The sequence below is a fragment of the Aquarana catesbeiana genome, linkage group LG11 (assembly GCF_042186555.1).
Source record: "Aquarana catesbeiana isolate 2022-GZ linkage group LG11, ASM4218655v1, whole genome shotgun sequence".
In the NCBI taxonomy this organism is placed as follows: domain Eukaryota; kingdom Metazoa; phylum Chordata; class Amphibia; order Anura; family Ranidae; genus Aquarana; species Aquarana catesbeiana.
Genome location: NC_133334.1, coordinates 164,856,016 through 164,883,083, shown reverse-complemented (window position 1 = coordinate 164,883,083; position 27,068 = coordinate 164,856,016). Strand labels below are relative to the sequence as shown.

Sequence of the window (27,068 nt, the reverse complement as noted above, 5' to 3'; positions counted from 1 at the left end):
TGGCCAACAATATTTGCGTCTAATCTGCTTTCCCTGTTTATGTGCACAAAGACTATTTTTTTTTTTTTTTTTTTGGTTTTGACTCCACAGTTTCCTTCCACGCCACAGGAGTGGCAGACTGTGGCCTCCCACTTTGCCCAGCGGTGCGTCTTTCCTAACTGCGGAGGAGCAATTGATGGGAAACACGTCCACATCGTCCCACCACCCAACTCGGGGGTCGTACTATTATATATTATAAGGGGTTCAATAGTATTGTGATGTTGGCGGTGGTGTCGGCTACTTATGAATTTCTGTATGTGGACGTGGGGAAGAATGGCCGGATGTCCGATGGTGGAGTCATCTCCCAGACCGAGTTCTACAGGCGTCTCCAGAATGGCAGCTTGGACTTGCCACCTCCAGAAGACAATGTGGAAGGACTCCCATTCGTCTTCGTTGCGGATGAAGCTTTTGCGCTGGGGGACCATCTTATGCGGCCATTCCTGATGGGGACCCTCACCCCGGACCAGAGGGTTTTTAATTACTGGCTGGCCAGAGCCAGAAGAGTGGTGGAGAACACGTTTGGAATCATGGCCAGCCGGTTCCGCCTATTTCTTACACCCATACCTATGGCAGAGTACTAACTGAATCACATCATCCTGGTGTGCTGTGTTCTACACAACTTTTTACGACAACATTCTGCCAACTATGCTGGCTCAGTTGGGCCTGAGGCCGGAATTCAACATGAATCAACCCTGACGGCGCTTGAAAGTGTCCGTCCTGGCTTGCCCCCCCTGAGTGCCCGTGATGTCTGGCTAAGATACCTTGAATTCTTTGCGGGTAGGGGGGCTATCAATATGCCAGACAATGTGTAAAACCTTTTTAAAATAAAATAAAAAAGAACTCAAATCTTTGGTGACATTTACTGCTTGTGTTTTTTTTAGCTGACCCTGACAGAAATGTGGTGAGTCCTGAAAATGGCGTGATTGTGTAACCTTACATAGCACTGTTGGGTGTTATTTACTAAAGGCAAAGGCACTTTGCACTACAAGTGCACTTGAAACTGCACTGAAACTGCACTTGTAGTGCAAAGTGTATTTTCCCTTAGGAAATAACCCCCATTGTCACAGAATACACCAATTAGAGCACCACAAAAGTGTTGTAGCGTTGAGACAATAATCCACACAATCTTGATTGACAATCTTTTTAATAACAGCACAATCACATGCGCATTTCCAAAAGGTTTTTAAAACAAATCAACATGTTTGATGTTTAACAATTTTTGGGGTCACATTAGAAAAAGGAGAAATGTCCATTTAAGATAAAACAGGCATGTGTAAAACCCACAAGAAATACACAAATTTAGAACTTACAAAGTTCACATTTGTTAGAACTTGAAGGCAATATCAGCCATGAGTATTTACAAACTGTGTTTGATATTGTCACCCCAGGAAAAGCCAAATTTGGAAGATGCACACAAATTTCCAAATGTCAACATGTGCTATCTGCCATCACGGGGGATCAAGGGACGTGTTTTGGGGGTGCAACCCCTTCCTCACAGCTACTTTATTATTGAGGAAGGGGTTGCACCCCCAAAACACGTCCATTGATCTCCCATGATGGCAGATAGCACATGTTGACACACTGTGTGCCTCTTCCAAATTTGGCTTTGCTACAAATTGACATAAAAAATATGAAACATTTTGGCACAACAAAAACCCAAGGGATTTTGTGGGGTTTTAAACTCTCCCTAAAACATCAATGATGTTCTTCAATTTTTGCTGAACATCATTGATGGCTTTCACGATGTTTTCCAAGTCCCTATTACACCCCATGATCTCCCCGATCAGGATCTGGGCACTTTCCGAGGTGAAAGGATCTGGATCCACAACATCACGACCACCTAAAAAGATTGAAACAAAAAAACACCATGTATTATAAATATGCCGGCATCCATCTCTTACCTGAGCCTGTGGTCGCAGACACTCACCTGTTGTGGTGCCAATTTCCACCATGTCTTCCTCCTCCTGCTCTACATGGCTTGGGTGGATTTCCCCTTCTTCCAGAGGTGGGGGGTCTCTGGTCTCCTCGAATGAGGGGTGTCCTCCGAGTCTTTTCTCCCCTATGTAAAAAAAAATAGGTCTACTTAGCACACAGATATTTGATGACAGAACTATAAATATGAAACATTGCTTGGAAGTGGGGTACAATTGTTTGTTTTGGCAGAGTTCCAAGATGTTGCATTTTTCTTGTCCTTTGTGAAGCTTCAATACTTACCTGTTTTGTACAAGCTTCACAGATGGAGTCACCCCTATAGTATACACTGGAACACCTGTGTGGGCCCCCTAATATAAAGGGTGTTCTTGTGTCCCACACTAGTGCTCCAGCGTCCAGATGTATAAACAGCTGCTGAGTGTCCTCTCCTTACACAGAATCTAGTTTGCATTTCATTCTAGTAACAAACCCATCTACACAACCAAATTAGTTTCACACAAGTAGGCTCTAAAAAATGTGGGCAAATGCATATGGCCAAAACAGTGGTGTTTTATAAAAAACAAATATATAAACCGTTGGTGCTACCAATTAAAAAAGTAAAAAATTATAATTATAAATAAATACTAACACAATAATGATAATAAATGCTTCCAGATAACAACTGGACTAACAGGGTTGAGAAAATATCTGCTAGCAAGGTTGAGATATTACTGCTCGCAAATAGTCCCAAAATGAATGACAATAGCTGGATTAGTCACAAGATTCTTGGACAGACAGCCTTGTGATATCACAGCAGCTCTTCACCCTGTACTGTCAGTCTATCTCAATAATAATTTAGCAAGGGATACCTCCGGCGTGGATAAGTAGGTAAAATGGCTGATGATCAGATCAGAAGAGGCATAGACTTGCAGTTAACCACCCAAAAACAGAGAGAAAAACATATAGTGAAGTATTGCAGAGTTTGAAGAATCACTTGCGCTATAAGCCGCTACTCACACACTCCTCGGTTGCAATCAGGCATGTCAGATAGCTTCCGCGATCGCCGCTGTCAGGGTGCGTTCCACGGAGCCAGGAAGGAAACGTCACTTGGTTATGCAAAAGCCGGATGTTACGTTGACGCGTTTCGCCCCTCCCCCAGGGCGTCATCAAAGGAGTCTCATTTGTGTCTCAGCAGTTTTCCAACAGTTGCGCATATATATTTCTAGACTGCATGAGATATGTAGTCTACTATATATGATTTGTATACTGCATGTAATACCATTATTATTTGTATTTATTGTTAGCACGCAGCACTCTATATTCAAGTCACGTTTATCAGCGCTGTATCCATTTGTTTTTAATTTTCAAGTACCAGCACTTTTTTACAGCAGCGATAATATCTATTTGGTTCATTTGTCGCTAGCGCTGCTTCTCTCACTTAATATTTGTTTAGTGGTGTTTTATAGGCCGAAAGAAAAATGTTTAATACGAACGAATAATGTGCCCATGAACATGAAAGTTGCCATTTTAAACTGGATAACAGTTAAGAAAAGCACATGGAGCAGCACGAACGTAATAAACATAAAAAGAATAGGAACACAGCACAACTACTTACTTTTTTGCAGCACTCTCCGGATCTTTCTGTACTGCTCATGCTCTCTTAATTTTAGGTCTGACCACCGCTTCCTGAGCTGATCTTTCGATTGACGTACCCTAAAATTCCGGTGCAGACTTTTGACCACTTTTGCCATGATCTTGGCCTTTCGGACATTGGGGTTGGGGTAAGGTCCATACTTTCCATCATAGTCGGCCTTCTTCAGGATGTCGACCAGCTCCAACATCTCCCCAAAGGACATATTTGATGCCTTAAATCGTCTCCTAGATCGGGACATTTCTGCCTCCAGGCTTTCCTGCTCCTCCTCCTCGATGGTGTAAATATCAGACACCTGCTCTGACTCCGCCATGTGCTCTTCCCCACTGCGACAAACGAGAAGGGGCGGGGAATAGACTAGAAAGAACATCAGGGGCGGGCGGAGTTTCACACATGCGCAGTGTCTATAAAGCGTAACACGTGTGTGTACTACGTACGATCTGTGAGCGGAGGAAGGAGTAACGGAGGTGCCGATCGTGATTGCGAAGGTAAGATTTAACATTGGGCCTATACTGCTTCTAGATTGAGGCCTGTATTTGCACAAGTTTAGAAGACTTTAGGCTGACATTAGGGTTTGTCTTGTGTTGTGTCTTGCAGTGAAAATGGATATCTTAAAAGATAAGGACTGTATGCCAATCTTCATTGATATGTTCAGGGAGCTGCCCTGTCTATGGGAGATAAACCACCCTGAATATAAGAACCAAACAAAGAGAAAGGCAGCGCTGGATCAATTGCTGGAATTTGTGAAGACGGTGATCCCCACGGCAGACATCACCTATTTGAAGATCCTAATTGGTGGCCTGAGAAGCACTTATCTAAGGGAGCACAATAAGGTCCAGGATTCCCAGAGATCAGGAGCTGCAGATGACATCTATGTCCCCAGGCTGTGGTACTATGACAGGCTGCATTTTATGGAAGGTCAGACTGAACCCAGGCCAGCACTCTCCACTCTTCCTTCCAGGCTTCCTTCCCCCCCAGCTGAGGCTTCTGAAGCCCAACCTGGGCCTTCCAGACAGCAACATGTGGAGGAGCCCAGCTTGAGCCAGGTATAGCATTCCTCTAAAACTTCATGGTTGTCCAATCAATGATGTTAACTAGATGTTAGTTTGGAGTACTAATTTATGATTGTGATTGATGATGCAAAACTAAAACCATGTCCCTTTTTCATACACAGGGAATTCTCAGCCAGGAGGTGGCCGGGCCAAGCAGGCTGCCTAATATCCAGGTCCCTCCCCTACACCTCCAAAGACAAAGTGGTAAGAAGAGGAGTAACCGGGAGGAGGCTGCCATAGGCCTCTTTTGGAAGGCTACAGAGGCCCTGAGAAGCCCCCACAGTGTGGAGAAGGACTTTGCTGGCCTAACTGCCTGCAAAATGATGCAGATGGAGGAGGGCCAATGACTCCTGTGTGAGTCCTTAATTTTGGAAGCTCTCAATAAGAGGTTGAGGGGCCAAATAACATGTGCTACCCACATTTGTAACCTCACACATAGTCCTCCTCCTCCTCCTCCTCCAGGTCCTACTACTCCTCCTCCTCCTCCTCCTCCTCCTCCAGGTCCTACTCCTCCTCCTGCCACATCTCCAACACCAGAGCCACAGCCGGGAAGGAAGCGTGGAAAGAAGACCAGAGAGTGATGACCCTGGGTCCAGTCTGGTCTGGCAAAAGATGCAGGCTCTTGTAGTACCACAGCCTGGGGACATAGATGTCATCTGCTGCTTTCCGGATCTCTGGGACTTCTGGACCAGACTGCACTCCCTTACATATGGACTCCTCAGGCCACCAATTTTGCAGTAAAATAATTGATGTGTGCCCTGGGGGTCCAAGGCTTCCCCAATTTATGATGTTTATCCAGTGTTGCCTCCCTCTTTGTTTGGTTCTGAGCCCTTAATAAAGGAATTTTTGTTTCAATTATACTCGCCTATGTGTGTTTTCCTTCAAAAAGGACAGTTTGTGAGGATTCAGGTACATTTCAAAAATTCAATGTGAAATTAACAAGGGACACCAACACCAAACAATCTCCTTGAGATTAAATAATACAAGATATCAATGGTGTTGTGGTAACTTGACACACAAAACACACACAAAAATATTATGGCGTAAAACTAAAAATAAAATAAAACAAAGATCAGCCTTGAAAAAAACAAACCCAAAAAAAAAAAAAAAAACAGCCTTGATAAAAACAAAAAACAAAAATAAAACAACAAAAAAGAAATTTGGTCAGATGGGACAAATCAAAATATATTGAGGAATCACGATAAATAATAAAGAAAGAAGTTTGTGAGAAGTCTGTGTGAATATCTGAATATCAGCAGCAAAACTACTTCATTCTTCTCACATGATAAAGAAGAAGAGAATGCGCTGTATTAAACCATTTTTTACATTGCAGCCTGATGAAAGTGCTGTATCCATTCTGAACGCTAATTTTACCAGACCGAGCTGTTCCGTCTTGGAATTTCTTCTGAGCATGTGTGGCACTTTGTGCGTCGGAACTTGCCACACACGGTCGAAATTGACGCGATCGGACTTTGTTGTCGGAAAATTTTATAGCCTGCTTTCAAACTTTGTGTGTCGGAAAATCCGAAAGAAAAAGTCAGATGGAGCCCACACACGGTTGGAATGTCCGACAACACGCTCCGATCGGACATTTTCCATCTGAAAATCTGACCGTGTGTACGGGGGATAACAGGTTTTCAGATTGCCCTGTATCTCAGATTGCCCTGTATTTGGCTCCATCCATCTTCCCATCAACTCTAACCAGCTTCCCTGTCCCTGCTGAAGAAAAAGCATCATCACAACATAATGCTGCCACCACCATGTTTCACGGTGGGTATGGTGCTTTCAGGGTGATGTGTAGTGCTAGTTTTCCGCCACACATAGCATTTTGTTTTTCGGCCTAAAAGTTCAATTTTGGTCTCATCTGACCAGAGCACCTTCTTCCACATGTTTGCTGTGTCCCCCATATGGCTTCTCGCAAACTGCAAACAGGACTTCTTACGGCTTTCTTTCAACAATGGCTTTCTTCTTGCCACTCTTCCATAAAGGCCAGATTTGTGGAGTGCATGACTAATAGTTGTCCTGTGGACAGATTCTCCTACCTGAGCTGTGGATCTCTGCAGGCTGCTTCCCTGTTAATGCTCTCCTTGCCTGGCCTATCAGTTTAGGTGGATGGCCATGTCTTGGTATTTTTACAGTTGTGTCATACTCTTTCCATTTTCGGATGATGTATTGTACAGTGCTCTGTGAGATGTTCAAAGCTTGGGATATATTTATTTAACCTGCTTTAAACTTCTCCACAACTTAATCCAGGGTTTGACAAAATTTGTTTGAATCTAGGAGCCAGCTAAAAAAGTTAGGAACCAGTTTTTTTTTTTGGTATTACTCTGCAATGAGCCCGCTTGGGGGAACTGTCAGATTCAACGTCTGCGTCATATATTGTCCTTGTTAAGAAGGCTGCACATAGGGGAGGCGGTGACGTATTTCAGAAGGGGTGTCACCTTTTTTCTCAAGTATTGGACAATTTATGCAGAGAGCTGCGCGCCATGCTCTCATACACAGGGCTCATATTACATTGCCAGTATCCACTTGAATGCTGCACAAGGAAAATGAACAAATTAAATATGCAATAAAAAGTTTTAAGCACTACTAGGCTCAGCAAGCCTACTATGGGAAAATATAGAATATGATAAAGCAATTAAAAAAAATACAGAAAGGAAAAAATATATAAAAAAAAAAAAAAAAAACTGATTTATAAATTCTGCATCTCCTTGATTAAAAAAAAACAAAAAAAAAAAAACTTTTGCTGTGTGCAGTGTGTACCCGACATGGCGGCAGGCAGGGGATTACCTCCTCGCACTCCTCCCAGCTGCTGGCCCGGCTCTCCGGCATTTCAATGAACTGCTCCCAGCTCAGCACCTCTTCTCCCCGGCTCAGCTTCTCTTCCACCCAGAGGAGCAGGGCGCTCTTGTGCCGGGAAACCACAGACTCCGGAGCCCCCATGTCCCTGAGCCCGGTCGCCCGATTCCTCAGCCGGGTCTGCTCCAGTAATACCCTGGGTGAGAGCAACAGCAGCAGGGATGATGAGTTGCCAGGGATCCCCACCTGGACTGCACTCTGATGGCCGCTTGCTCCCCCAGCCATGTCAGTAACTGCCGCGCTGCTCTCTTACTGCTCCTTCCCACCTTCCCAGCCAAGACCCCACAGCCCACGTGCCAGGACACAATTTCTAGTCGCCATGGTGACCTGGTGCCTGGGATTTGTTGAGCCCTGACTTAATCCCTGACCTGTCTGGTGTTTTCCTTGGCCTTCATGATGCTGTTTGCTCACTAAGGTTCTCTAACAAACCTCTGAGGGCTTCACAGAACACCTGTATTTATACTGAGATTAAATTACACACAGGTGGACTCCATTTATTAATTAGGTGACTTCCGAAGGCAATTGGTTCCACTAGATTTTAGTTAGGGGTATCAGACTAAAGGGGGCTGAATACAAATGCACGCCACACTTTTCACATATTAATTTGTAAAAAAATTTGAAAACCATTTATTATTTTCCTTCCACTTCACAATTATGTGCCACTTTGTGTTGGTCTATCACATGAAATCCCAATAAAATGCATTTACGTTTTTGGTTGTAACATGACAAAATGTGGAAAATTTCAAGGGCTAAGAATAATTTTTCAAGGCACTGCCTATTTAATGGTTTACATAGCTATACCTGCAAAAGGGGCCAGTCTGAAATGGTCTAGCAGGACCTAATTTTCTGACTAAAGTTCCACTTTAATTAAGCAATTGTTACAAACCACTGCCTGTCAAAAATACACAATCCCTTCATTTATAGATACAATGACAACTGAAGAATTGATCAAGCTCTTGCAAGAGCAATATATGCTTCTGGATCTGAATTTTCAATAACTGAACGTGTACAATATATTGGCAGGAAGCTTTTGCATTATTATGAGGGAAAGGGGGGTGGTGGTGTTCTCATGTATAGGTAAAATGTTCTTAACACTAGGACCAGAGCAACTTGGAAAAAAGAGACAGGGCTCTTTGACACATAGGGCATAATGAGTTATAGGGCGATTTATATCTTACTAACCTAACTGGCATCACATAGGTATGATGAAGTATAAATAGATGGGTGATATTATCAGTAGGTTTCAAGGAGACTAATTGGTGGCTGGTTAGAACCTCTTCCCAGGTCTCATGGTCAATGGGACACAAATCAGTTTCCCACAAAACCTCTGTATTATAACCCTTTAAGCTTGTGTAGAATTCCAAAATCATGGGATTTGGTTTGGGTGAAAGCTCTAACCATAGCAACAGCCAAATGATTATTTACAATCATTGGTAATATAGGCACAAATCACCTGGTTACCTCGTGTCTAAGCTAAAGGTTCTGAAAAACCATAGAATTTTGCAAATCAATTTTCTCTTTTGGATCCTAAAAGGATTTATACATAGGCCACTTTTTAAAATTAATATACTACCTAAAAACTATGATGTACATACCTATTACTCAGCCATGCACAAATGTAATGTCAGTGTCCTCTAGGAAAACTAATGCCGCGTACACACGATTGGACTTTCTGGCATACTTGGTCCAGCCGACTTTCCGACGGACTTTGTCCGCCAGGTGCGCTGGACTTAAAAAACGGACGGAATTGCCCACACACGACCGGACTTTCCGGCGGGCTAAGTCCGCCCGTCTTTCCGACGGACTTTCGCCAGAGTTATGGCGGACTTTCAGAACGAACGGACTTGCCCACACATTTTGAACGTGACTCAGGTACGACGGGACTAGAAAAGGAAGTCAATCTTGCCGCTTTTATCGGCGAGATTGACACCTTGCGAGCCCCGTCGCGAGTCATACCAGGCCCTTAGGTCTGGTATGGATTATAAAGGGAAGCCCCTACGCCAAAAAAGCAGCGTGGGGTCCCCCCTAAAATCCATACCAGACCCCGATCCGAGCACGCAGCCCGGCCGGTCAGGAAAGGGGGTGGGGACGAGCGATCACCCCCCCTCCTGAACCGTACCAGGCCGCATGCCCTCAACATGGGGGGTGGGTGCTTTGGGGGAGGGGGGGCCCACAGGGCCCCCCCACCCCAAAGCACCAACGGCCAGGGTTGTCGGGGTCTGCGGGGGGCGTGGTCACCGGGTGATGTTGACCACACCCCCTAAAACGTCACAGTCCCAGCATGCCCAGGGACGGTGACTGCATAAGGGGGTGGGTCTCCAGCTATATAAGTCTGCGCTCAGAGAGCAGTCCAGCTGGAGAGAGCGTTGTGTCAACATCTGGAGAAGAGAAGAGGGAAGAAGACAAGAAGCCCAGAAGTCCGGACCTCCGCTGGCAAAAGAGCGGAATGAAGACAGCGGAGGAGCCGGCAGAAGAACTGGAACACTGGAAGAATAGGCCAGAGAGAGCAGAGAAGAACCAACCGGATGCCGGGAGAAGAGGAACCGGAATACCCCCGAAGCCGGAAGAAGACCCCTGAAGCTGGAGGAAGACCCCCCCGGAGCTGTTTAATAAAATATTTTAAAAACCTGTGTAGTGTGTTTTATTATTGACAATTTTTCCCTAGGTGAGTGGGTAGGGGTACCATGTACCCCATACTAATTCACATAGGGTGGGGGGCCGGGATCTGGGGGCCCTCTTATTATAGGGAGCTCCCGGATTCCGATAAGCCCCCCGCCTGCAGACCCCGACAACCAATAGCCAGGGTTGTTGGGAAGAGGCCCTTGTCCTCATCAACATGGGGACAAGGTGCTTTGGGGTGGGGGGGCCCCGCAGGGCACCCCCCTCCCCCAAAGCACCCACCCCCCATGTTGAGGGCATGCGGCCTGGTACGGTTCAGGACGGGGGCGCTCGCTCGTCCCCACCCTCTTTCCTGACCGGCCGAGCTGCGTGCTCAGATCAGGGTCTGGTATTGATTCTAGGGGGGACCCCACGCCGTTTTTTCGGCGTAGGGAGTTCCCTTTAAAATCCATACCAGACCTAAGGGCCTGGTATGCCCCACGCTCGCCGCAATAGGAAAATGTGTTTTTCCTATTGCAGCAAGTGCGAAATGCAATACCCTGCCCTTGCGTCGTATCTGGTCCGTTGGACCAGCATACAGACGAGCGGGCTTTCTGTCGGACCAGCACACAGACGAGTGGACTTTACGTCAGAAACTGAGTCCGACGGAAAGATTTAAAACATATTTCAAATCTAGGTCCGGCGGATTTTTTTCCCAAAAAAAAGTCCGCCGGAGCCTACACACGGTCGGATTGTCCAGTGGACTCTGGTCCTCCGGACCAAGTATGCCAGAAAGTCCGCTCGTGTGTACGTGGCATAAGACAACATATTCTGGTGTAAAATGATGCAGTAGTACACACTGTTATGTATAAAATAACAAATTCACATATTTATTCATTTGTCAGCCTATAATAAAAAGCATTTGTTAAAACTGTCTATCAACAGAGTATATGCAGGCAGCCAAAATGGCAGATATAAGCTGATCTGCATCTTTATTGTAGCCTTCATTAACAGGATCTAGAACAATTAACTCAACCCCATAATAATCTCAGGAGTGCTCGCTGATTATTCTCCACTATCCGATGGCAAGAGGGGATACAAAACATAAGTTAGAAAGAAAACTTGATCACACAGCAGCCACTCCTCGAGTCTCCAGGATGGCAGTGACAGTCTTAAGTGGGGAGAGTATATCCAGAGCAGCCTCAAAAGACACAAAAGGGTCCACAAAACATAAATTATTAAAAAGAACAATAGAATACCTGTCACTCAGGTAAGGAAGACCTGCTAGGATGTGCACACTGCTTCATTTTCTCAAAAGAAATGGCCTTATCAGTAGCAGCATTACTTGACAAAATGATAGCAGAGGTCTGTATAACCAAAAGCGTAACATCTCAGAAACACTGGAAATAAAAACATCATTATATTGATGGGACACAAAACTCTAGCCTGCTTGATAGAAGCACCACTGAAATAAAACAAGTCTAGGCTGCAGGTTGGACATAATTAAAGCAAAGGTAGACACCACGATAGCCCAAGTGAACTAAAATTCTAAATCCATAGAAGAAATACAGGCCCAACTGGACAAGACCAATAAAAAATTACAAGACGTGGGAAATAGGTTGATGATTTTTAAATATGTGGCTTCCCTGAAATGGTCTCAGACATAGAAACGCCAATACAAAACAAATGAAATAACGGATCCCTTGTATCTCTGTATATCACTATTAGATAGACAGAGCACACTGGGCCCTTGCAGCTTTACACTAAGACAGTTCTTTGGATATTATGGTCAAACACTCATTGTTAGAAAGACAAAGAACAAATGAAGTGGGCAGCGAGAGCGAGAATAACCTGTCTGGACACCCCCTACAATTTTTGGCAGACATTTGTAAGTTTTGCCATGTATGCATCCAGTAATAATGATTTTAGTGAAAATAGCGAATTGATAAACATTTGTGTAACTATTGTGGGGCCTAAAAAAAAAATAATTTTTGCAATATTCTATTTTTTTTAATTCTACAGGTCATGTGCTTTTAGAACTCTGAAAGTTGTAAGTGAAAACCGATAACTTCCAGATTTTCAGTAAATTGTTATTATTTACAGTTTAGCACACCTTCAGTTTTCACCATTTCAGCAAATGGCACGGTTTAAAATGTACAAATATTTGTTTTTTATTAACTCAATACAGTTTTAGCTTTTATATTTAGTAGGGATTTATCAGGAATTTTGTAAGTTTTGCTAAGTATGTATCCACTAATAATGATTTTAGTGTATTTCTAGTGAAAATAGCAAATTGATAAATATTTGCACAGATATCACAGGGCCTAAAAAAGTCAGAAGCACCTTGTTTTTATTCTACTTGTCATGTGCTTTATGAAAATGTATGGTTTGGGGAGTCTTTTACAATCCCTGAAATCTGTAAGTTAAAAATGAAAAAGCAATGGAAAAATTGAAAAAATGGTCTGACCACCTGAGTTTAAAAGTGGAGCGCAGGGCCTGGTAGCAAAAGGGTTAAAGTGAAAAGATACTGATCTCAAATACCTTGATCTAGCAACATTCAATCCAAAATATCAGCAGTATCTGGAAAAGTGTATAAATGCCATTATAAATAACTAGACAAAACACCCTTTTTCCCCAATAGTCTATCATACTCGCATAAATAGAAATAAGTTGTAATCATGATTAACTCCTCTTGGTGCAACTGTGCCCAGGGTATAGATTTAAACAATGTCACGTTTTGTCAGGAGAATTAACCTTTCCCCTCCCTGATATGGTTTGGGGACATGATCTATCGCCTGAAATTTTAATTGTTTGGGCCCTTGTCCTGCGCTGAAAAATATTTCACCACTGACTGGACTGTAAACGAATAAAAAAAAGCTTTATTTGAAAAGTACAAATAATACATAAATGCATGAGTGATGTTGCTACAGATAATATAATGAACCAAGTTATATAATAATATAATGAACCTAATGGCCAAGTGAGGCTCCCAGATGGGAGCAAATTGGCAAACAAAAGAACAAACAAACTTAACCCAATTTATATTGCTTGACTTGCTTTATCATAGTTGTAACATTACATATGCGATAGACTGATACATAAAACCAATTAGGGTGTTAGCCCATGTTGTGGGGCATAACCCCTAGGAGAGGACTAGGATAAACCCTTTACTGGGTAACTGTAATGTATTCAGTTGGCCTATTGTGCCAGAACTAATAACTACCCTTGCGGTTGCGGTCAACGCACCCCTAGCAACCAGTACAGGGGAGGGGGCTTCGAGAAGGCCTAATATGCATACAAATGGAATATTTTTATTGTGCAAATTTGCCTCAAGCTTTCTATTTCATCTTCCAGACACAGTTGTAGCCCAATGCGCACTCTATCAAATAGATTACAAATGAGGATTGGCAGGTCAGGTAATGGGAAATGATGTATTCTTTTGTGTTGTCATAATTGCAGAAGATTGAACCTTTTGTTATACTACCATATTCTGAACATGAAAGATATTACTAAGCGACTTTTTTTCAAACCACCTAAATTAGTCTGCTGCATAGAATGTAGAGCAATATCTGCCCTCACTAATCTATCATGTAGGGTTGTGTCCCTACTAACTGTTTGTCTAGGAGGGCTTTGAATTAAAGTGGAACATTACACTCCCAGTCAATATTATTTTTAATCCTCGTGTTGCTAGCATTAGTAAATAGATGAAAGTATATCATATTTATTTCTTTTAAACTTTTTTTTACATTTCTTCAGTTACTTCCTGTCTCTTAGCTACGCAAATTATTCCCTACATCCCACAAGTCTTCTAAAGGGGAAGGAAGAAGGAGGGATTTTCTCAGCTAAGCACACTCTCCTGCATGCATGCTTGAGCTAAGGACAGATGGATTCCAGAAAATAAATGCTACATGAATCATTTGCCCTTACTCAAGATGACCATGGCCATAAATGCTAGGGGGTAATTTTTTTTAGTGATTTCTCAACAAAATAAAGCATAGAGACATGAATGGATGGGGGCGTTTGCTTTGAATAATACAAATAAATTAAATAGTGTTTTTGCTTTTTGGTGCTCAGATGCAATGAAGATCCACTTTAAGGAACCCGTGGATACCCTTTTCTTAACATCTGCCAATTCTGGTGTATAATAGAGAAAAAAAAAACCCTCTGGAGAATGCATGACACTAATACACAAAGAAGATTATTTTATTATTCCCATTGGATCTCCTAGCACTATGCTCTTTTCTTTTTTCTTGTAACAAAGACTGAGGATAGCAACTCTCTTTTTTTGCTTCTTCTTTTCTCTGTCCTCTCTCATCTTTTCACCATGCACAGTTCCTTCAACTCTTGACACTTGTTTGCAAATAATACATTTGAAGTCAGTTGGTCAATGATAACTCTCATATTGTAATAGATTCTAATCAATTGGTTTTACAAGCTAATCGGCACTCAAACCAAATTCTGACACATTGACCCTACTCTCCAAAAAACGCACCTGTTCACAATAATAAGTAATGTTCAAGTGAATGTTCTCATCTGTCCAATCATCAATGTAGCACCACAAGCATACACAATGACTGGCATCCAAAAAATTGTATAGATGTTAAAAATATGTTCAAGAAAGCAACCAATGCATAGTGGAGCAATGTTCGAGCCCCTCGCTGTCCCCTCTTTTGTATGCAATATCTCTCTTTGCAGAGGAACTAATTGTTGAACAGAATAAACTGCGATAATTCTCCAAAAATGTATCTATTTTTCATTGTAAAGATCACTAAGACACTCCCGGCCAATTCAAACCCCTTTGCATGTGCTCTCTCCCCTGTTGCAGTAGTTCTGAGCTCAGTGATGAGAAGTGGGGCTGGATGGTGCACCTGTGCCTTACACCCACACCTAAATGATAGAGTTGCATGCATCGGGGCCAAATGCCCATTTTGAATGAGGCCTAAACTGACTTTTTGGAGAACAACATCAAATTACTGGACCTGAATATCTATAAGCAATACACAGATGAGGGCATGTACCAGACTTTACCATACTGCCATTTTGCAGAGAGGCAGGGCAAAAATTGTAAAATCTAGATATGTGAAGCTGATAGAGTAAGATCCCAAAAGATTAACTGCTGTAATTGCAGCCAAAGTTGTTTCCATTCTGGGTGTGAATAGTTGTGCAACCAATAATTGTCTTTTTATTAATTGAACATCACAGGTCACAGAGAACTTCATATTCATGACCTATTGGGCCTGTTTTTAGCTAGTGTCTTTGGTGATAGACGTGCCTGCAGTTGTCTCTCTGAAGATATTGCAGGGGCTTAGTTTGCAATCTCCTTGCCTATCCCTAACTCCCTTGCTGGAGTAAAAGAGGGCTTCATCCAGGCCAGTCACTACAGCCAGACAGCCAAGAGGGACAGCACCCGGACCCCACATACAAGAATGGGGAAGGTCGGAGCTGGATCCTGCAGGCAGCAATCCCCAAGGTACAATGTATCTGGTACAGTCAGTGTCACATCAACCATCAAGGAGGGACAAACGCTGCTCAGGAAAAAGTGGACATGATCTTGTCTTCAGCAGAACTTCATGTCCCTCCATTGTGCGCATTACCTGTGTGGAAAATTGTCAGGTGGACTTTCTCAGCCATCAGCAGCTGAATCTGGAAGAATGAACCTTCACCTAAAGGTATTCAGAGAGATTTGTCTGCAGTGGGGGAAGCCAGATGTGGCTCTCTTGGTGTACCAACTCAAAAACATAATGGACAGATTTGTATGCCAAACCAAGGATACTCAGGCATTTGCAGTTGATGTACTGGTGACTCAAACAGTTTTCCCTGATCTGTTTTCCCACTTCAGCTTCTATCTCACCTGTTGCACAAAATTAAGGTGGATAGCATCCAGTTATTCTTATAGAACCTGCTTGGCCAAGAATAAAGTGGTGTGCAGACATCATAGATCTCTTGCCAGATGACCCATGGGCTCTTCCAGGTTTGCCATATTTAATGTCAGTGGCTCTCACGACATGGCTATTGAAGCCCAAGTCCTGAGGGATAGGAGTGTTTTTGATGCACTCTCCTAAATGCTAAAAAGTTGACTTTATACCAACGCACATGGAAAGCCTTATTCACCTGATGTGAGGCTTGTCGGTTTCATCCTCAACAGAATGTCGGGGAACCGATTTTCGCTTTTCTTCAGTCTGGGACTATAACTTGATCTTCCCTGTTTTGTAGATGTCTCCTTTTGAATATCTTAGAGAGATTCCCTTGCTGCTTCTTATGAGCAAGATTGTGTTTTTAGTAGCCATTACTTTAGCTTGCATGGTCTTGGAGTTGGCAGCACTTTCCTGCAAGGAGCCTTTTATGGTTCTTCACCAATATACAATATTGTAATCTGGTGTTGCAGCCCTGTTCCTCTTTCTTACACTAATGTATTTTTTTTCATTTCACCTATATCAGGATCATGTGTTGCCATATTTTTGTCCTAATCCTAGCATCCTAAGGAGAACTCTTTGGATATTGTTCAAGCTGTCTGAAGTCTACAGCTTTGTTTCAACAGCCTGATTCCCTGTTTGTTCTGCTTGAGGGTTCTCGTAAGGGGCAGACTACTTCCTGAGTATTTTTAGGTAGATTAGTCAGATAATTTCTTAGGTATTTGGTGGCAAGAACAAGGTTTCTTCTTTCCCAGTCAAAGTTCATTTCACCAGGAGTGTCAGTCCTTCCTGGGCTGCTCAGCATCAAGATTTTGTTATTCAAATTTGTAATTCTGATACCTAGTCTACCTAAGGAGTGGAACCATGCCCGAGGAAACTTTCACTGTGTGTCAAACTCCTGTACTGCTGCTGTCATATTGAGAGATATACTCAATGTGAAACCATTATAGGTGAGTGTCAGCGCCGTGAGGTCCCTTAGGTGCTTACGTTTTTGAAACAATAGGCACCTAAGGGACCTCACAGCGCTGTCATCCAACCTATTATAATGATACCTAGTCTTATCATCAAACATTTACAAAGTTCTGCCAGGTAGATGCTCATGCCACTGTGAATGCCAGTGTTGGGCGCAAGGTCTTGCAGGTGGCCTTCTGGTAGGATTCCCCCTGTTCTATTTTTTGGGATTTCAAGCATATTGGTCTTGTTTTTATATTGCTCACCCTGTTCTTGCTCTATGCTCTGTGATGTATGATTAACCACTTGACCTCTGGAAGATTTATCTCCCTTCATGAGCAGGCCATTTTTTGCATTAACTGACAATTGTGCGGTTGTGCAACACTGTACCCAAATTAAATTTATGGCATTTTTTTTTTTTACCACAAATAGAGCTTTCTTTTGGTGGCATTTTATCACCACTGCTTTTTCTATTTTTTGCTTTATAAAAAAAAAATACCTACAATTTTGAAAAAAAAAAAAATGTTTTATTTTCTACTATAAAACATATCAAATATTTTTTTTTCAATAAATTCAATTTAGGCCAATATGTATTCTGCTACATGTTTTTGGTAAAAAAAATCCCAATAAGCGTATATAGATAGATTTACGTGAACGTTATAGCGTCTGCAAACTATGGGATATATTTAGGGAATTTGTATTTGTTTTATTTTTTTTATACTATTAATGGTAGTGATCGGTGACCTATAGCAGGACTGCTATATTGCGGTGGACTATCAGACACTAACTGACACTTTAAAAATTATGCACTGTCACTGTACTAATGGCACTGGCTGGGAAGGGGTTAAACATCTAGGGAGATCAAAGGGTTAACTGTGTGCATAGCCAGTGTTTTTGTGTACACGGTGTTGTGCTTTCACTAGGGGAAGAGATGGATTCTCTTTGCAGAGACAAAGAATTGTCCCGTCCCTCTGTCAGAACTGAGATAAGCCTTATTTGCATAAGCATATCTCAGTTCTCCTTGTTTTACTAATGATCAGCGGGTGCCAGGGGGCATAGAATCCCCAGGACCCGCAGATCAGCTCCTAGCCAGTGGTGCGCGCACGCCCCCAGCAGGCGGAAATATAGAAACAGGTATATACAGTGCTTCTGCCCACAGCTGCTGCCCTGTAGCAGTAAAAGTGCTATAGGGTGGTCAGTAAGTGGTTAAGAAATTAGGATTTTTGGTTTACCTGTAAAATTATTTTCTTGGAGTATATAACATGACACAGAGATCTCTCCCCTTGCTTGCTGCAAAACTGATACTTAGGTGAGCTGGGAGGGGTTTTTACCATGGCAGGGTTTCCTGCCATTATGGGCCAATGTTCATTCACCTGAAGGTGGCAACATAACTCAAGTAGTCAGGAATATGGAGTCCTCTGTGTTGTGTGATGTTTTTAACAGCATTTATTATTTTTTAATGTGTTTTTTTGCACAAAAAATTTGTATATTTCAATATTTGTGTTTATACTATTGGAGGCATGTGCAAAGTCCCACGTAACAAAGTTTCTTTCAAATTATGATAATAGGGATGCCTCCCTTGGCAAGGCTGTACTTTATATGAAATTCACCACACATTATTGTGATGTAGCCCAAGAAAATAATTGTAAAAATAAACCAAGATCCAACTTTTTTTTAGCTAAATTAACTTTTTTCTCACAATAAAAATATTTTGCACACTGATAAATATTGTAACTAAATACGATTATAAAATTAAATCCATTGTAATTATAGGTGAAATACAAAATATTTGAAGGGTATGAATGCTTTTTGTCAAGCAACTATATGAAGTGTCTACTTATAGTTTTGCCTCTCTGTTTGGTGCTGATGCTAGATCTTTCTCACGAAATCCAAAATCTTAGCTTATATTTAAATTGCCTTTAATTGCATGTGTTTTAAGATGATGATATTATAATATTCACTAATGCAAAGGCTGATGTGAATGTCATTATAAGTAATAAATAAGGGAAAAACTGTGCAAAGGCAGATCAACAGATTTTAAATATGAACTATTCTTTTTCATTTCAGGGATGCTTTGCTTACAAGTACAATCAATTGTGTCACAAGTTTTATATCTGGATTTGCCATTTTCTCAATACTTGGTTACATGGCTCAAAAAAATAATGTCAAAATAGAAGATGTAGCAACAGAAGGTAAGTAGTTTTTTTCTTGAACTTTAATACCTATTCTCCAAATCACAGTTAATAAAGAATTTCTTAGATTAATATTAATTTTAATATCAATTTTTGTAGCAAGTTTGGGCATGCAAGACCATTATTTGACTTTCGTAATATGAATATTACTGCTTTATATCACCTTCAGGAAAAAGGTTTCAGTAGCATGTGTGCAAGAGGTTCAGCTTGTTTGAACCATATACTTAAAGCCCAACTCTGAGCACTTCCTTTTTCATACTTTTTAACCCCTTAGCTATTATGTGGCCGGTATACAAAATAGTAAGGCTACTTTCAGACTGGGGCATTGGGGGCGTCGGCAGTAAAGTGCCGCTATTTTTAGCAGTCGTTTTTGCAGAGGTTTTCAACCGCTATCGGGGTGCTTATAACCCCTGCTTGCAGGTTAAAAAGGGTTAAAACTGCCCGCAAATCCCCGCTGCATGTGTATACATCGCTCCTACAGCACTGCAAAGATGTGGCTTGCAGGACTTTTTTTTATTGTCCTGCCAGCACACCGCTCCAGTGTGAAAGCACTCGGGTTTTCACATTGGAGTGAGAGGAGAGGCTCTTTACAGGCGCTATTTTTAGCGCTATAGCACCTGTAAAGTGCCTCAATGTGAAAGCAGCCTAAGAGTTTGCTTAATGAAATACTGGCTGCAGTGTCATCATCACATGCTTCCCCATGTAAATGGCAAAGCACTAGAGAAAGGGCAGAGATGCAGTACTGGAACTGCTACCTTTCATCAACACCTTACCAATGTGGTGGAGAGCTGAAAGTATAGATCCTGCTGTATTTTCTCAGAGCTGCTTAATACAGCCCAGAGTGCAGTATTCAAGTAAGCAAACCCCTTACTACGTTGTACACATGCTGTAGAAAAGCTAAGGGGGTGGAAAGGGTCAAAAAGAAGTCTCCACTTCACTACACATCCACAGATAATCTTGGGGGATTTGTAAATTATTCTTTATTTTGTAGATCTTTTATAAACAACTAGCTAAATTGGGAATAAACGATTTAGATACAATGGGGGAGGGGATCAATTAGAATGTTGGAGATTATAACAGTGGGTTGCATCTGCAGGAGAGGATTACAATGAGCAGTATCTGCAGGAGAGTGTGGTTGGAGGGTCAGTGGGACAGTGGGCAGTATATGCAGAAAAAAGTTATGATAGGAGGAAGTATTTGTGGGAGAGGATTGCGAAGAATGCCCCCATGGACCTGGAGGAGAGTAGCAAAGTTGCTCGCACAATGCTGAATGGTAAGTGTGGCCAAATTGCACAGTGGGAAGATTTTAAAGAGGTTAAATAAAACCTGACACTACTCAATGTATACAAGGCGCACATATGCCACAGTCCTCATAACCACACAATAATATATGTACTGTATGCATGTGAGATAGGAATCTTACGTTATAAGCTCCTTGAGGGCAGGGACTGTTGTTAATGCACAGTTTGTAAACTGTCTGTGCAGTGGTAAGGAATATTGAATGTACAAGAAAGTATTTGTAGTGCAGTGGTAAGGAATATTGAATGTATAACAAAGAATTTGTAGTTCAGGGTGAAGGAGTACAGGGGTACATATCACAAAGAGAGCAAGGCTCAGGATTGCATATCATGCAGGACTTAGGAGTATATATTGCACAGGGTGCTGTGACGAACGCGGGTGTCATATCCCTGCCCTCCTCGCTACCTCGTGACAAAGGACCGGCCAACCTCACACCACGCTGTCACTTATGTAACAATGCCACTCTCAGCTGCACCCAGCACAAAGATTTTCCAGCTTGCGGGACCACAATCTAGGTGCCAGCAGCTTTAGAGCAATTGTCACTGGGCTAATTATGCAATTAACCCTCTAACTGCAACCAACGACCTTTGATTAGGAAGGGTCAGGACTTCCATCAATTTAGCAATACCAATTATGATTTTAGAATAACCGTCTGCAACACACACTGCCACCACAGACAGGTCTGCTCAGAGGCCCTACTCTACAACAGTAGCGCTCTTCAAGAGGCAGGTTCGTTTATAGCTTGCATTAGGAGCTTTAGAGACAAGGTTAACACTTTTCAACATAAGGGTTTAATATGAAAAGGTCAAAGTTGATGCAAATAAAATATTTACAGAAAAGATGTTTCAAAGAGATAAAGACAATAGACAGCCACCAAGAAATAAGGTAGAATTGGGGAGGAAGAATACTTGCAATTAATGTCCGAGGGTTGATCAGAGTTCATTCGATGAGCTGGGTAATTGGTTCTCAAGCTTGGCAGGTGTTCCTGCTTGGATGGTAAAAGGAGAACTGACCATTGTCTTGGCATCGCCTCTTTTCTGTCAGATCAAAGGGGTGTTGACAGCGACCAGTGACCAATCGTCTGGTCATCTTGTTTAGGGGTTGGTTGCTGGGAGGTCTCTACATTCATGACCATGTCCCAGATACACTTTGTGATACATATTCATATCTCTGCATCTCTACTGGTAAAAGACTGTGAATATCCAGATTATTATGATCTAACATAGGGGTGTCTGGACTTGAAACGTTACAAATTATCTGAGGAAACTAAATATGTCCATATTATTGCTGTGCTATTATTAATTTGGAAGTTATGAAACATGCTGACATTTCAGAACTATCCTCAACTGTTTAAGCTTTATGTGCATTAAAGTATTTACGACTGGTATCTGTTGGTTCTCTGAATTGAGAGGGAGACAGTTTTACGACAAGCCTGGACATCCTGCCAGGCCAACATTAGCTATTTTTTTACAGACCTAGCCTGGTTCTGCTTTCTCTATATTGCAATAACAGCTATTTTGAAGTATAAGCCTATGAATTCCTGGAAATAAGGGAGGAGGGAGGGGCTTCAGATTTCTACTGCAACGTGTAGCTGTTAGCCAAGCTGTCATGGCTGTTGTAAGGTTCTCAAACATGGCCGCTAGCTACAGCTTTTTGTGTGTCCAGTACGCGATACCATTACAGGTGCAGGGCTCAAGAATGCAGAGTGAGGGTCTGCTGTGAATGAACAGCTAGTACTCACCCAACGAGTGGTGCAGAGGATCTTGTGTGAATATGAGGTGGGAGGTAGTGTAGACTAACCAACCTTTCTGTCCTGAGAGCACCACAGGTGTGGAGGAGGAGTTATTATTATAAACTGCCAGCTGGGTGGTGAGGGATGCTGGTGGTAAAGTGAGGTTTCTGCATCTGAGTTGCCCTAAGTGGCCCACTGCCACTTGCAAATGCAGAAGCCAGTAGAGAAAGTTTTCCACTACTCACTTTCTCTGCCATGCTCTTGAGGAAGACTATCTGTGACAAAACTAGTTGGTTGAGGGCACAGCACTATGACGCCATAATGTATTGTGGGCAGGCATTCACATACACGGAGTTAGTGGTGTGGAGTGTTACAGCCTGGGAGAGATTGAGCTGCAGTGCTGGATTACCATGCCATTTAAGGGCCCCATGACAACTGATCAAAATAATATTGATTTGATTTTCAAAGAAAATTACAATGAAGCTAAAATTGTTTACAAAAGATAGACAAAGTGAATCAACTCAAACAAATGAAAACCTTACATTAAAATCTCTACAGAGAAAATACTGTATTAATGTAGTGTACCCATTAAGGCCTCATGTACACTGCTGCTGGTAAACTGACATTTAGGAGCAGTTGGGCGTTTTTTTTCAGATGCACCTGAACTCTCCTCTGTTATCTTATCAGTACAAGCACACAGGGCTGTTTATAGTCATTTCTCGGCAGTTGAGTTTAGAAGCATTTTTTGGAATGCAAAAAAATGCATTCAGGATGTTCAGAGGCATTTGAAACGCCAAATGCCTATAACAGCAGCTTGTAAACGTGGGAACTCGTGTTTAGCCGCAATTCATTTACAGACGTTTTTCATTTTTGGCTATTTAAAAAAAAAAAAAAAATATATAGATCTATATATATATATAGATCTATATATATATAGATCTATATATATATATATATATATATATAACACTTTTAAATGCAAACGTGGCAAAACAAGGCATGTAAACGCGGCAAAAACTGACATTTTAAATGACGGTTACTATCTGTCAAGTTGAATTGTTCAGGAAAGGTTGTAAAAATGTCCTGTGTACATGAAGCTTAACAACTTATAGCACATAAACCATAGACATCAGGTTCAAATTACAGTTTAAAACAAAAGAATCTGTTGCACTAAAAAATATACAGTAAGCAAAAAGAAAAAGCAGCTGACACTATATTGCTGGACACAATAATAAAACATAAAATAAGTTTAGCGCTACACCTTTTATTTTATGTCAAATTACAGTTTGTCCCTTAAAGATCATCTTCTTTCAGATGTCAGTTTGTAAAATCTTTTGGTGCAACCTATATACGTTTAATGTACAGTAGTGATGGTCATCTCCATCTAGCGGCCGACATGCACACTACTTAATTCAATGTTATCCCACTAGAGTGTGTGCACAAGATACAGTACTTCCAGAAACCTCTGTGGAGGCCCCAAGGTTTTAACTGCCTAGGAGCCTCCGCAGAGTTTAATCTGGCACGATTGAGCTGACATACCTTACATAGTTATAGTTAGTGAGGATGAAAGATCACACAAGTCCATCTAGTTCAGCCAATAGAAAAAAAAATAGAAAACCACCAAATACTGTACACAATCCTATACCCAGAGTTGATCCAGAGGAAGGCAAAACATCCAATAAAGTATGATCCAATTTACTGAAGTAGAGAAGAAATTACTTCCTGATCCCCCAAGAGGCAATTAGATATTCCCTGGATTAGCTGCCCTGGTTTTATTACCTATACATGTTAGTATCCAGTTATATTTTGTGCATCAGATCATCTTTTCTTATAGCTGATCTCCTCCATTCCTCTTGTCAGTTTTTCTGCCCTTCTTTGCACTTTCTACAATTTTCCAATATATTTTTTGTGAACTTGTGCCGGAAATTTAAAGTCATACTCCAGATGAGGTCCTACTAAGTGATTTGTACGTGGGCAAAATTATGTCTCTCCCCCACCCCCCCCTCTCTCTTTCTGGAGTCTATACCTCTTTTAATACAAAAAAGTAGTTTGCTAGCTTTAAACACTGCAGCTTGGCATTGCATGCAAATATTAAATCTTTGATCTACCAGAACACCCAAATGCTTTTCAGTCATTGACTCCCCCAGCTGTTCTCATCCTACAATGTATGATGCATGCATATTTTTATCCTCCAAGTGCATAACTTTACATTTATCAACACAAGTCTCACTACCACATAGTTGCCCAATTAAATAGCACATACATTGAGGTCAGCTTGTAAGTCGGAGACATCCTATTAGGACATTATTCCACTGCATAGTTTGGAGTCATCTGCAAACACTGAAATTGTTTTTTTAATCCCAAACTCTATACCATTTATAAATAGGTTAAAAAGTAATGATTCCAACACTGAATCCTGTGGTACAAAGTATGTATATGAGACAGCGCTGCATAAATAATATAATAATATAAAATGAGAATTGTGTACAATATTAGTGCTCAAAAAAGTCCAATAAAAATAATTTATAAATTATATTTCTTCCACTAGCATGCAGGAAGATGTGACGTTTTTTCTTGCTTCAAACAACCTCCATATACATAGTGCTCCCGCCACCACATGCATTGCTCGCTCACCTCCTTGATAGACCCTACAGGGGGTCAAAACACGCCTTGCACACAGTGCAACTCTCTCTTTAGGAATAATCCTGACTTCTCCTTAGCAATCTCTGTTAGACTCTCAAGGGGCAGGTAGTAATCTATATCAGATGTAGATTCCTTCCACTATACTGCTTCAAACTTGAATCCGCATTGGCTGATGGTAATTCCACAGATACATAGAAAAAACAAAGAGTGCCTCCAATGGTGCAGTATCTAAGGGATTAAAAACTGAACCTTACCACCCCAGCTAGTATTCAACTCCCATTTATTAAAAAGTTTAAAAGCATTAGTACAAAATTCATCAGAATGATCTCACTTGTTGCGACAAGGTTCCACTGCCAGGCTCCACCTCTACTAGTTACGCTACCTCTCACGTGGCTTCATCTGGAGGAATGACATTCTGGGGTACACCACTAATAACCTTAGACCATTCAGCATATGATTCATAAATCACTACTCTCTGAATACGGTCTTTTAGACAGTTTTCTATCCATTTGCAAACTGAAGCCTGGAGACTTTAACTTACACATTAGCCATGTGTGGGGAACTGTGTCAAACGCTTTTGCAAACCCAAGTATACTATATCCACAGCCCCTTGTTTATCTATGTGTTTGCTTATGTTCTCTTGAGTGTGTAAAGGCACTGCTGGAACTGTAAAAGGATGCATATTTATAAACCTTTTGCAAAACTATTTTATAGTACAGTTAACAGAAGCCCCAATTAGACATGATTCTCTGCTGGACCAGGCAATCTCAAACAATACAAAGCTTATTACAAATGTCCTTAAAAAAACCCCATCTGGCTAGCAGTGACCATAACATGATTTCTTTAAAATGTAAACTACAAGCACATATTGAAAAAAAGATAAAAGTACTTAATTTTAAGATCACAAAGTTTTCCAATTGGGGGTGCTCTCCAAGATGTAGACTAGGAGGGAATATTGTCATCATAGAATACATAAAATAAGTCGAAATATATCAAATCAACTACATGCAAACAGACTGTAAAACATATTGTAGGGATGAGTAGGGATGAGCTCCGAGTTCGAGTCGAACTCATGTTCGACTCGAACATTGGCTGTTCGCAAGTTCGCTGAACAGCGAACAATTTGTGGTGTTCGCGGCAAATTTGAATGCCGTGGAACACCCTTTAAAAGTGTATGGGAGAAATCAAAAGTGCTAATTTTAAAGGCTTATATGCAAGTTATTGTCATAAAAAATGTATGGGGACCTGGGTCCTGCCCCAGGGGACATGGATCAATGCAAAAAAAGTTTTAAAAACGTCCGTTTTTTCAGGAGCAGTGATTTTAATAATGCTTAAAGTCAAACAATAAAAGTGTAATATCCCTTTAAATTTCGTAGCTGGGGGGTGTCTATAGTATGCCTGTAAAGGGGCGCATGTTTCCCGTGTTTAGAACAGTCTAACAGCAAAATGATATTTCGAAGGAAAAAAGCCATTTAAAACTACTCGCTGCTATTGCATTGCCAGTCCGACAATACACATAGAAGTTCATTAATAAAAACGGCATGGGAATTCCCCACAGGGGAACCCCAAACCAAAATTTAAAAAAAAAATGACGTGGGGGGCCCCCTATATTCCATACCAGGCCCTTCAGGTCTGGTATGGATTTTAAGGGGAACCCCGTGCCAAAAAAAAAAAAATGGCGTGGGGTCCCCCCAAAAATCCATACCAGACCCTTATCTGAGCACGCAACCTGGCAGGCCGCAGGAAAAGATGGGGGGACGAGAGAGGCCCCCCTCCTGAACCGTACCAGGCCACATGCCCTCAACATTGGGAGGGTGCTTTGGGGTAGCCCCCCAAAACACCTTGTCCCAATGTTGATGAGGACAAGGGCCTCATCACCACAACCCTGGCCGGTGGTTGTGGGGGTCTGTGGGCGGGGGGCTTATCAGAATCTGGAAGCCCCCTTTAACAAGGGGACCGCCAGATCCCGCCCCCCCCGTGTGAAATGGTAAGGGGGTACAAAAGTACCCCTACCATTTCACTAAAAAACTGCCAAAAATGTTAAAAATGACAAGAGACAGTTTTTGACAATTCCTTTATTTAAATACTTCTTCTTTCTTCTATCTTCCTTCATCTTCTTCTTCTTCTTCTTCTGGTTCTTCTGGCTCTTCTGGTTCTTCCTCGGGCGTTCTCGTCCAGCATCTCCTCCGCGGCATCTTCTATCTTCTTCTCCTCGGGCCGCTCCGCACC

General features: G+C 41.8%; 1 protein-coding gene across 1 annotated transcript in view; it reads left to right on the top strand.

The window, feature by feature from the left end:
* SLC6A2 (solute carrier family 6 member 2) overlaps window positions 1-27,068 on the top strand; it is a 1,144,495-nt gene that overhangs the window by 585,476 nt on the left and 531,951 nt on the right. Inside the window, exon 8 of the mRNA XM_073605017.1 lies at window positions 19,041-19,165. Coding sequence (XP_073461118.1) covers window positions 19,041-19,165 — 125 coding nt within the window. The remainder of the gene's footprint in view (window positions 1-19,040; window positions 19,166-27,068) is intronic.